The following is a 10,562-nucleotide window of genomic DNA, read 5'->3' on the forward strand; positions in this document are numbered from 1 at the left end:
CAGCTAATGGGCTGGTCGCATCCTGCTCTCAGGGACAGGTTTTAGTGCAGCTGAGTCCAACCAGACAATATAACATAACAGAATTTAGCAGAATATTTGTTTTGACCACGGCAGATGCTTGTCAGGCTGTGGCCATCTGTGTTGTGCTGCAGCATTGTCTGCACTGTGGAATGGACACATAACTTCGGAGTGCTTTTTCCTCTTCAACCTCTCTTTGCTATCTGTTTTCCCATTTATTTCTTTTTGTCTGGGTTTTTCTTTTGGTTTATATTTTCCTTCCCCTCCGCCCCCCTGCCTCCCTCCCACGCTCTTCCTTTGGCATTTTAGAAGAAAATTCCTGTGTGAAAAATCATGTGTACTTGTAAGTTCCAGAAGCTTTTGCAACAGAAAAAAACTGAGACTGTTGTTCTGTCTTAAAGAAAAAAGGAGACACACATATTTTCATCTATAGCTCTTACAGCATGTCTTACTCTCCTGGGAAGCTTTCTTTTCTTTCATCTATTACCTGTTTCTCAGCTCACTAGTGGAAGAATACTGCAATGGTATGTATTGTCCCTGAAATATGTTCTGTATGTTTCCTTCTCTACATCCTTCGCTGTGTTAAGGAAATCTAATACATTGAATGTATCTGAAAATCAGCATTCCTTGATACAAAGATAGATACATCATAGAGAGGAGTAAACCCATGAACTTTCAGTTGCTGGAGAAATCAGTGTCTGTGACCAAAATACTCCACAAGCTTGGTGCTAGCAACTGACAGCTAAACGGTGATAGATATGTGAAACTAAGTCAATGATTTGGGATTTTTTTTTAATGACCAAGAGTGTAAAGGAATTGCAGGTTACTATTTGCAGTGCAGTAAAACATTTCTGCTTTGACTCTTCCATTTCTTTTCTTCCCTAGAAAGCATCTGTGCAACATGACATTTGAAGATTTTGAGAACTACTCTTACTTCTATGACCTGCCTGAGGAAGATGAATCACCCCAGTCCTCCCTCAGCATTGCCCATATGATTTCCCTTTCCTTTTACAGTGTGGCATTTCTGCTGGGAGTGCCAGGTAATGCCATCGTCATCTGGTTTATGGGCTTTAAGTGGGACAAATCTGTTTCTACACTTTGGTTCCTCAATCTGGCCATTGCAGATTTCATTTTTGTTCTCTTCCTGCCGCTCTATATTACATACGTTGCAATGGGCTTCCACTGGCCTTTTGGGAAGTGGCTGTGCAAAATGAACTCGTTCATTGCACTACTTAATATGTTTGCCAGTGTTTTCTTCCTGACGTTCATCAGCCTTGACCGCTACATTCGCCTAGTCCACCCAGTCTTTTCCTACAAGTATCGGACTGTAAGGAACACCCTCATTCTTAGTGGAATCATTTGGATGTCAGCTGCAGTTATTGGTGGCCCTGCCTTATACTTTAGAGACACAGCTACGGTTCTCAACAATGTCACCATTTGCTACAACAACTTCCATGTGCATGACAGAGAACTTATCTTGCTGACACATCACATTCTCATTTGGGTGAGGCTTGCATTCGGTTACCTCTTTCCTCTACTGACCATGGTCATTTGCTACTCATTGCTGATTGTCAAAGTGAAGAGGAGAACTGTATTGACTTCCAGCAGGCTTTTCTGGACCATCATTGCTGTAGTTGTAGCTTTTTTTGTTTGCTGGACACCATATCACATATTCAGCATTGTGGAGCTGTCTGCTCACCATGATGAAAACTTGCATGACTTACTGCAGGATGGCATTCCCCTCTCCACTGGCCTTGGTTTCATCAACAGTTGCCTCAATCCAATCCTCTATGTTCTGATTAGCAAAAAGTTCCAGGCCCAGGTCAAGACAACAGTCTCTGAGGTGCTGAAATTGGCACTGTGGGAGGTGAGCCGCTCAGGAACTGTCAGCGAGCAGCTGTGGAGCTCGGACAACACCCAAGCGCCCGTGCGCTATTGTGAAACTGCTCAGTGACTGCTCTTGTCACCATCCCTCTCCAAAACAGCTGAGAGGAGATTTGCAGGTGTTCTTGACTTCACATCTGCCAGTCAGATGTGCATCTTTGCAGATACAGTTTTATGTAAACAGCTGGCTTAATTACACTTGCTGCTTTCCTTGAAAGGTTTTTAAAGGACACATCATTTGGGTGTGGTGTACTTGCAATGCACACTCAGCCTGAACTGAAAGTTGTCAGCATAAGTGGAATTGCTCTAATGGGGTTTTTGATCAGGAATGGTGTTGTAATCCAGTTGTGTTGTTGCGATTCCATACCTCGTTGATATCAATAGAGCACATAATAAAAATATTCCTCCTTGCTGTCACTGATAACACTCTTGATTGAGGCATTCTCATCGAAGAGGTTGTGGCCATATATCAATGGGTCATGAGTCTCCTGATTGTCTAGTATTGCCTTAAGTAGGAATCACTTAGCTACATCCCAGCTAAGCAAAGCTATCCGTGGCTCCACTCTGCGGATGGAGAAGAATCCCAAGACAGGGAACACTGAATCACTGCCTTCTCTTGTCAAAAAAGAAGAATATGGAAATAAATTCTTTTTTTTCCCAGTGCTCTTTTGTCTTATACTCAAACCTAAGACAGGAGATCCAGTGTTTCCTGGTCACTTATTTTTGTGCTTTTAGCACCAATTGGGTGCAAAAAACTGAGCGGACGTTTCATATAGGTATTAGGTTCCTCTGAAAAGTGCAAAGAATTAGTGAAATGGTTTCTGACAGAAGCTGAGATTAAAGGCCCCCTGCCACACTTGTTCTTTTTCTGTTTAAACTTCCAGGCTCAAAGAGGTTTACGACTATCAGTTGCTCTTTATTGCTCTGTCAAACAAAGGTAAAGAAATAATGTAACATTTTGTTTGCCTTAATGCCAATCTTCAAAAAATGGGCAGAGTGAATTAAATAATAGTCTGTTGCAAGTCTGGAGCCAAATTTGGATGACTTTACCAAATGAGAGGCAATGAGTACATCCAGGAAATGGAGTCCACTCCCATAAGAAAGATGAAGTAGTCCCAGTTATGCTGTATTCTGTTCCAACTTGTTGCTTGCTGTAGAATCACACATGCATCAATGCAGACATATATGCTGAGTGGACCAATTTATGATGCAATACCACATAACTTAAAGAGTTGAATGTAGGATAAAACTCCACTAGAAGTAAAAGCATAAAGCTTTGGGTAAATTTGAACAGGTTTTTCCTTGTTATTGGCCTAGGTATCCAGAGTAAAACTGCCTTTCAAATAATCTACCTAGTTCCTATGGCCTGCCAACACACATAAGCAGCACTTATACTGCAATTGAGGCCTTATATGTAAATATATTTGCTTTTGTATAAAATATATATTTATATATGCATGCATAAGCACATCCAGTATTGGTAGCTGTACAAATAGAAACAGTCTGACTGTGGTCTGTAACTGTTCCTTTGGGCTCTGGTTTCAGAGTTTGGGAGAGTCAGGCAGAATCAGTGGAATTTCAGTGTATTTCAGTTTGGACTGGAAAGTTGGTAAGCAGCACTCTTCCTTTGAGTCATTTGCTGCCTGGTACATAGTGACTCATCATAGTATTTTGGCACAGTGCTGCTGAATGTGCCTAAATCAAACATTTTGCAGTTCTTCTTCACATGTTCCCTGACATCTTTCTAAGAATGATGTATTAGTACTACTCTCCTGACTGTACTCCAAGTGAAGTAATAAATTTTTGTTGTTCCAAAGAGTATGTTCATTTGCTTTTCTCAGCAGCAATACACAGTGACTGTCCATTCTTAGAACAGCTCCTTCTCAAAGATTTCGGAAGATGTAAGCAAGCCCTGACCCTTTCTACTACAGGCATTAAAGTTTATGTCAGCTTTCTTCTTGCATGTCAGCTATGTGAGCACACATATTGCTATATACTGTAAAGAGATTGATTTTCAACTGAAAGAACATATATATGCTGTCTTGCATAAATTATCGAAGCCTCCCCTGAAGTAGACAACAGAGATACAGAATAGAATTGAATAGGGCTGAAGTCAGTCCTGTTCTATGGAATTAAGTGGATTAACAATTTTGCAATATAACTACTACCTCATTCACACCAGGATCAGTTACAGAATTATCTCCAAATCATTTCTGCAAGAGTAATGTGTGGAAGATACCTGAACGAAACAGATAACTCTCTAAGTTTCTGTTTCCAAAATAACACCAACAGTTCCGTGCTGCTTGGACTCGGGAATGCTCATTCAACCCACCACAGTGGAAAAAAAGCCAGAGGGGATCTCTCTTATCATGCTAAAAGATACTATAGAAAAACACTTCATAGGAAATAGCTCTATGATCAACCATTCATTCAAGAAAAATAGCTATTGACACATTTCATAATAGACAGGTTCTGGTTACTTACTCTTACCTGCTTCCTGAACAGTTTGTACTTCTGCACATTGTTATGTAGGTTAGTTTGTAACCAATACTTTGTTGAAACTGTTTTCCCAGTATTTGTATGTATCTCATATTTAAGTTCTAGAACTTTCTGGCGATCTTTCTGTTATGCGGTGCACTTGGGATAGAAGTGTCTCATTTACTCCAAGATGCTTATTTTTCACAGGCATGATGGCACAGTAATATACCAGCACATAACCAAATACTACACAAAACCCCCTGACGTAGATATATGTGGATTCTGTGGAATTCTCTTGCCCACATGCCCATCTACTTTGTAACTGGGGAGACTGTGCTCTCTAGCTTTTTTTTTTTTGGTTTGTTTCTATGCAGCAAGTTTCCTTCGAACATCAGGACAAAAAAAAAACCCCAAATGAAATGCTAACAACTGAAGAGTTTGTGCATGCATGCTTCACATAAATGAAACACACATAAAAATCCAGTCTGGCAGGTGAGATGGATGGCTTATAGTGCTGTATTTTAGCAAAGTTACAGTCTATAAATCAAACAATTTTATCCACTTAGAGATTTAATTTCAAGGTCAAGGAAAGAGTTTAAAGGTAAGAAGCACATTGAACGGGAGGTCAGAAACAGTGATGGCCAAGGATAATAAAAATTACATTTTTGTGGCAGAATGTTTATTTCATTTTTTTCTGGTGTGGCATTTGCTAATTTCTTGCTTTTAACAGCACCGTGACAGTTGCTAAAGCTAAGCTACATGATTTAGCAGAAGCGACAGCTAGAGAATTGCCACAGAAAGGGTACTGTGCATTAATCACACACAGGATTAAGCTAGTCTTTTAGAAGTTAAGTTTATGGAAGGTAGGAATGAAGCCTGTAATTATACTTACTTCCAATTCTTTAATTGCGCTTTAAACCTCTGGCAGGCAGAATTTTTTCTGAGATGAATTATAAAACAAAGCTCTTCTTCCATAATGTGAAGTTGGCAGACCTTTCAGCAAAGAGAAACAGGACCTGCTGTGCCAGATAACCACACGCAGATGCTCCGTGAAAAAAAGAACAAAAAGAGTTATTTTAGCTGCTGCTGTCAGTCTTCAGCACTGAGCATCTTCATCTCAGAGTGACCAATGTGGCACATAAAAGGCTTCCATTTCATGGTCACAATGAATTCTTTCAAACGGAAGGCCCAGAAATGTGAGTTTATCTACAAGCTTCATAACTTGTGACAGCTTTTACATTTGTGTCATTCCTACAGATCGTTTTTGGAAAGTAATTTAGTCGATAGGTTCTTCAATCTTTAAAAGATGTCAAAATCAATCTAGAAACCAATCTGGAGCCAAGCAGGCAGCTCAAACTGCTGTTAATTATGCCACTTTATCTTTGCCTTTTAATCGAACCCTTATTTTTTTGTTTTTAGCCTGGAGCATGCTTCAAGTTTAGTATACAAGAAAATTATCCACCTGCATTAGCTGTAGCCCCACAGTACCACAGCACCGGGTCAGGCAGCCGATGCCGAGGAGTCCCTGTGGCAGGCGTGTGCTGCCCCCTGGTCGCCTCGGAGCTCCCAGCACCTTTCAGGAAGGACAACGCCGCTCCCCACGGTGCCTGCCCAGGCTCTTCAAGGTGCAGGACGCACCAAGGGCCTTGGAATAGGAAAGGAGGAGCTTTTACCAATACCGTTATTTGCTGTACTAATTAAGCCCCAGAAAAGATGCGAAATCTGAAGCAAACGTTTTCGCACCTCGGAGGAAAAGAGCTCCAAGTCCAAACAACAAGAGACGAGAAGGTACCGTGGTAGTCTCAGCTCCAAGTAGTCCGTTTCATTGTATGCCTAATCATCTCTAGTGCATTGCAGTTGCTTCTAACTTACCTTCATCTCCACTCTCAGTGAAGCAGAGTTTTAGCTTTCAGCAAAAGCCACAGTGTATTTGGTTAGTCACCACCCTTATTAAGCAAAAAGAATTTATACTACTGTTTATCTGCTAAAAGAAGTTATTTTGCACCATGCCTGAGCCCTGTGCTCTTCCCTTAAAGCCATCACTCCTTCCAGAAGAATTACAGAAATTTCTAAAGATGTGACTTTCCCCCAAAATGAAGCAAAGAGCATTTCAGATTTTTAAAGCCACATAAATGTTAAATCTGGACTGATGGTAACCTCTGCTCATACTCTTGGGTGCTACAGTTGGGTGTTGTAGCAACCCTGAAATTCAGTTTTAGTTTCTGCTTTACCCATCAACCAATTTTATATTTGAGTTGGATTACACTATGATTTTGAATTAACCAGACACAGCCCAATTTTTGCAATTACATTTATTCTAGATATATCAAGACTTAAATCTTATTGAAAGCAGCTACATCCATTGATTGTACATAATCTTCAAAAGCTGTTATTCTCTCTTCCAGCATATCTGTTCCAACTTTATCATCTTCAACAACACACTGGATCTGAAGCTTTTTGATACCATAGCCAACTGGTACTAGCTTGGCTGCAAAAAAAAAAAACCAAAGAAAAAAAAAGAGCATTTAGTACTTGATTGATAGAATCTCTTAAAAATGCAGATCTAAGATTGAACTGACCAAAGTAGTTTGCAGGAGTACATAAAAACCAGTTTGTTCTGTATTATCAACTGCCTAATCAACAAAACAGCATTCATTACAAGGTGGTCAAAAGGGGTTTCTTTTTGTGGGTTCCCCACCACCCCCCCAAACCGGTGATGTGGATGTATGGGTGTTTGCTTGCTGCATCAGGAACTGTACAGGGACATGCAGGATAGCAGAGCCAAAGTTTTAAAGCTTTTAAAACCTGTATTTGAATCTTAGTCTGGGTGCTGCACTAATACACCTTTTTGACTATGCCAAGATACTGAAGTACTGTAGTATTGTAATTTCCTCGCTATTTTAGCTACCTGCATTTTCACACATCACCAAACAATGACCACAAGTCTACCTATTCATACATTATCTTAAGAGACTGCATTACCTCTCCCCTCTCCCTGCTTTGAAATTTTCTCCTACTTACATGATCCCCAGACCAAGCCATCTGCTTGAATGCTTCGAACACACTCCTCTAGTTTGGCCATGTCTGTCTCATCATCCCAAGGTTTCACATCAAGCAAGATTGATGACTTGGCAACAACAGCTGGTTCTGGGGGAAGATGGGAAAAAAGCTAGGAAATTTTCAAAAACTTATGAATATACTTGCAAACTAGCTTTACAAGAACAACTTTTCCAATTTCATGAACAAGAACCTCCTCGCACAGCTGTCACAGGCCTCTTGGTCCAACATACATTTCCAAAGTATTTAAGCTATGCATATCCCAATGTTCAAGACGTACATACTTATGTTCTTGAGAAAGTCTCATAAGAAAACACAGATTCAGAAGCCTACATTGTTTGTTACATAGGAAGTCCTTTTCAGAGGATCTGAGAAGGAGCTTAATGCTGTGTAACAGTTTATTTTCCACAGAGGGAATACTGCAACTGCTACAGTTCTGAACAGTTCCAGACCAGTAGCTGTGGAGGGACTTGCACATTGCAGCCTTTTCTCTAAACTTTTAAAAGAAAATCCTGGGGTTATCTTTTCATATAGAAAGCTCAGCCTCTGGGTAAGACAAACAAGAGTGTATTAAGCAGGACAAAAAACTGTGTTAAGGTTCCCATTTGCTATGGGAAAGGCTAAGCTCACAGGCAATTCAAGTGAAGCTAATTACTCCCATCTCATTCCAGTCAAGTTTAACTGTTACAGTTAATTAGTGTTTCTAGCCATCCTGTTCAAATGAATGAAAATTAACCAAAGCATAAAAGATAAGTTCTTGCCAGACATACTTTTGGACTTCTTTGATTCATACTGGGCCAGACGTTCTTCCCTCAGTTTCTTTGCTTCTTCGCTTTCCTGAAAGAGAAATCTAAAGTTACAGAAAAGGACCAAAACTCCACATCTTTAAAGCATTACTAAATTGACTGGCATCTGCTCAGGCAAAAACAAATCATCACAACTGTCAGCCGAAAGATGGTGATTTTTTGTTTTATTCATCATGTAACCAGTCAAAGTTAAAGTAGACAGTTCACCCCATTGCAACACATTCCTTTCCAACTCTTGAGTTTTTACCTTCCAAGCTTTTCTGTTTTGCAAACACAGCTAAATTTAAGAATCCCAATTAGATTCTGGTATTAAGGTCACAAATTTAAGTAACTTAAAACTAGTTAAGGCAAAAATCTGCATACCTGGGTATTTCTAAAAAACGCAAATATAATACAAAAAGGCCACAAGTACCTCCTCATCATCAGACCCGAAAAGATCAATGTCATCATCATCTTTGCTATCTGTGGCTGCACCTGTTGTGTCCTCAACATCAGCAGGACCGTATTTCCCCAAAGCTTTCTTCACTCCTGGCAAGCTGAAAGAAAACAGCAGATATTAAGAACCTACTCAAACGTCAATGTAAATACTGCCAATTTGTCAAAAAACCTACAAATGCATTCATAGTAAAAATGCTGTCCTAAAAAAAAAAGTATCTAATTCTGCTACTTGAAAACAGAACCTCCCCAAAGACAATGCCCAATGTTCCTGACATGCTAGCTGAGACTACAGCAAATCCCATATTCAAAGATTTTTCATCTAAGCTGACACGATCCTGGCCAACATTGCTGCTCCACCTAACTATATGGTTAGAAAAAGCTTTCTTATTGGAATAATTTATCTGCATTACATTCTGTGTAGGAAGTTATCAACTTCTTGTTCATGCTTCCCTAAAAATATTTTCATAATAGTGACAAAAAACACATTATTGCAAGGTAACTGATCCTGTGACTTTACAAGTGTCAGTGAATGCTTTACTCTGAACGCTAGCTCTCAACAGCACACGAGGGACCAGAACCCCCTGAATTAATGCTCCTATAGTTCATATAGTTCTGTCTTAGAATAAGCCCATAGTTCTGTTTCTGTGAACTGCCATTATGAGAGTCATAAAACTAGCTTTAGTTTTCAGGAACTAGTAGTTTCCAGAATGGACTTTGTGAAGCAACTTTCTCAGTCCCCTTATAGCATTTTAAGAGCTTTGGAAATGGCCTGGTGACTAAGCCACCCAACTTTACATCCCTGCAAACAGGACTGAGGCACATAGAGGAGGCAGTGTAGCAATACTGACACTACCTATGCTGTACCTTTTTAGAGAGGCCTGCAGTCTCCATGGATGTCAATACAGCACCTTTCATGAACACTAAAATCACTAAAAAAGAAAAAAAGATAACATTTGCTTTCATATTTCCCTTTCTTTATATGTGCTTCTGCATTGCAAATCATATTTTGTTTTATCTCCCGGGACTAAAAATCTGAACGAACACTTTCCTTATTTATCATCTATGTACTGTGTATTTATCGCTAAAAGCTCCTCTAACACTTTCTAGCCCATTTTCATGTTGTCTTTATGGGGTCGATTACTGATAAATTATTTCCAGCTTCCAGGATAGTTATCTGTGAAAATGGCAGCAATAAAAACTCAAGCTTTTCTTATAAGCTTTAATAGAAATGTCAGCAACTAAACAGAGACAGAATCAGGTTGCCCAAATTCTAAGTGAAAAGTGTGATGTACTGACAGAAGTCTGCTCTGCTTCCCAAGCTCTTCCTGTTCCAACGGCAACACAAAAAGCCACGTGGTACCAGGGAAAAACGGTGTTTTGTTCAAACTCGGAAAACCAAATGCAACACTTCACAGGCTAGTTCGTACGTATATTCCAGCTTTGCCATTTAACCATACCTTGCCTTCTGCTTTTCGTACGACTTAATATGATTGTACCACCGAAGAGCATGAAACAAGTCTGCAGGAGGTGGGGCAGCGATTGCTTCAAAGACTGCTATATCAGCCTGAGAAGGGACGTACCTGCGGAGAATAAGCCGAAGTTAAGCCCCTTCCTCGGTGCACGCAGGAAGACGTGAAGAAGCAGCAGCCGCTGAGCGCAGAGACGACCGCGCCGCAACAGCAGCTCGGCGCGTCCGCCTGGCTGCTGCTAGGCCCGGCGGCGAGCACCGCAGAAAGTGCGAGAAGCCAGGCGGGCTCGCCACCGCGGGCGGGCTGCAGCGGCCCGGGAGCTCGGCCAGCTCCGGCGCTGGGCCGCCCGCAGCGGCAGCTACCGGGGATCGGAACACGCGCGTGCCTGAAGGCCGCCCCCGCCCCCCCCCCC

At 40.9% G+C, this 10,562-nt stretch overlaps 2 protein-coding genes across 4 annotated transcripts in view; one reads left to right on the top strand and one right to left on the bottom strand.

Annotated features, from left to right (window-relative positions):
• Positions 1–919: 919 nt before the first annotated feature.
• Positions 920–2,464, top strand: GPR1 (G protein-coupled receptor 1). Its single transcript, XM_010565210.1, has one exon. The coding sequence runs from the start codon at positions 920–922 to the stop codon at positions 1,970–1,972; it is 1,053 nt and encodes a 350-aa protein (XP_010563512.1). The 3' UTR covers positions 1,973–2,464.
• Positions 2,465–6,677: 4,213 nt separating this feature from the next.
• The window catches only part of EEF1B2 (eukaryotic translation elongation factor 1 beta 2), a 4,135-nt gene continuing 250 nt past the window's right edge, over positions 6,678–10,562 (bottom strand). Inside the window, exons 2-6 of one of the 3 annotated variants that reach the window (XM_010565222.1) lie at positions 10,139–10,261; positions 8,656–8,779; positions 8,208–8,274; positions 7,402–7,527; positions 6,678–6,868 (exon numbers count right to left, since the gene is read on the bottom strand). In XM_010565222.1, the coding sequence (XP_010563524.1) occupies positions 6,714–6,868; positions 7,402–7,527; positions 8,208–8,274; positions 8,656–8,779; positions 10,139–10,261 (595 nt within the window). In that variant the 3' untranslated portion in view covers positions 6,678–6,713. The remainder of the gene's footprint in view (positions 6,869–7,401; positions 7,528–8,207; positions 8,275–8,655; positions 8,780–10,138; positions 10,262–10,562) is intronic. The other 2 variants (XM_010565230.1, XM_010565239.1) reach the window with 2 other exon arrangements.

The sequence above is a fragment of the Haliaeetus leucocephalus genome, unplaced genomic scaffold, assembly GCF_000737465.1.
Source record: "Haliaeetus leucocephalus isolate CR32 unplaced genomic scaffold, Haliaeetus_leucocephalus-4.0 Scaffold1, whole genome shotgun sequence".
NCBI classification, from domain to species: Eukaryota; Metazoa; Chordata; class Aves; order Accipitriformes; family Accipitridae; genus Haliaeetus; species Haliaeetus leucocephalus.

What these genes read in the sequence shown, in the direction of transcription:
- GPR1 (XM_010565210.1), top strand. Translation starts at nt 920, where the DNA reads ATGACATTTGAAGATTTTGAGAACTACTCTTACTTCTATGACCTGCCT.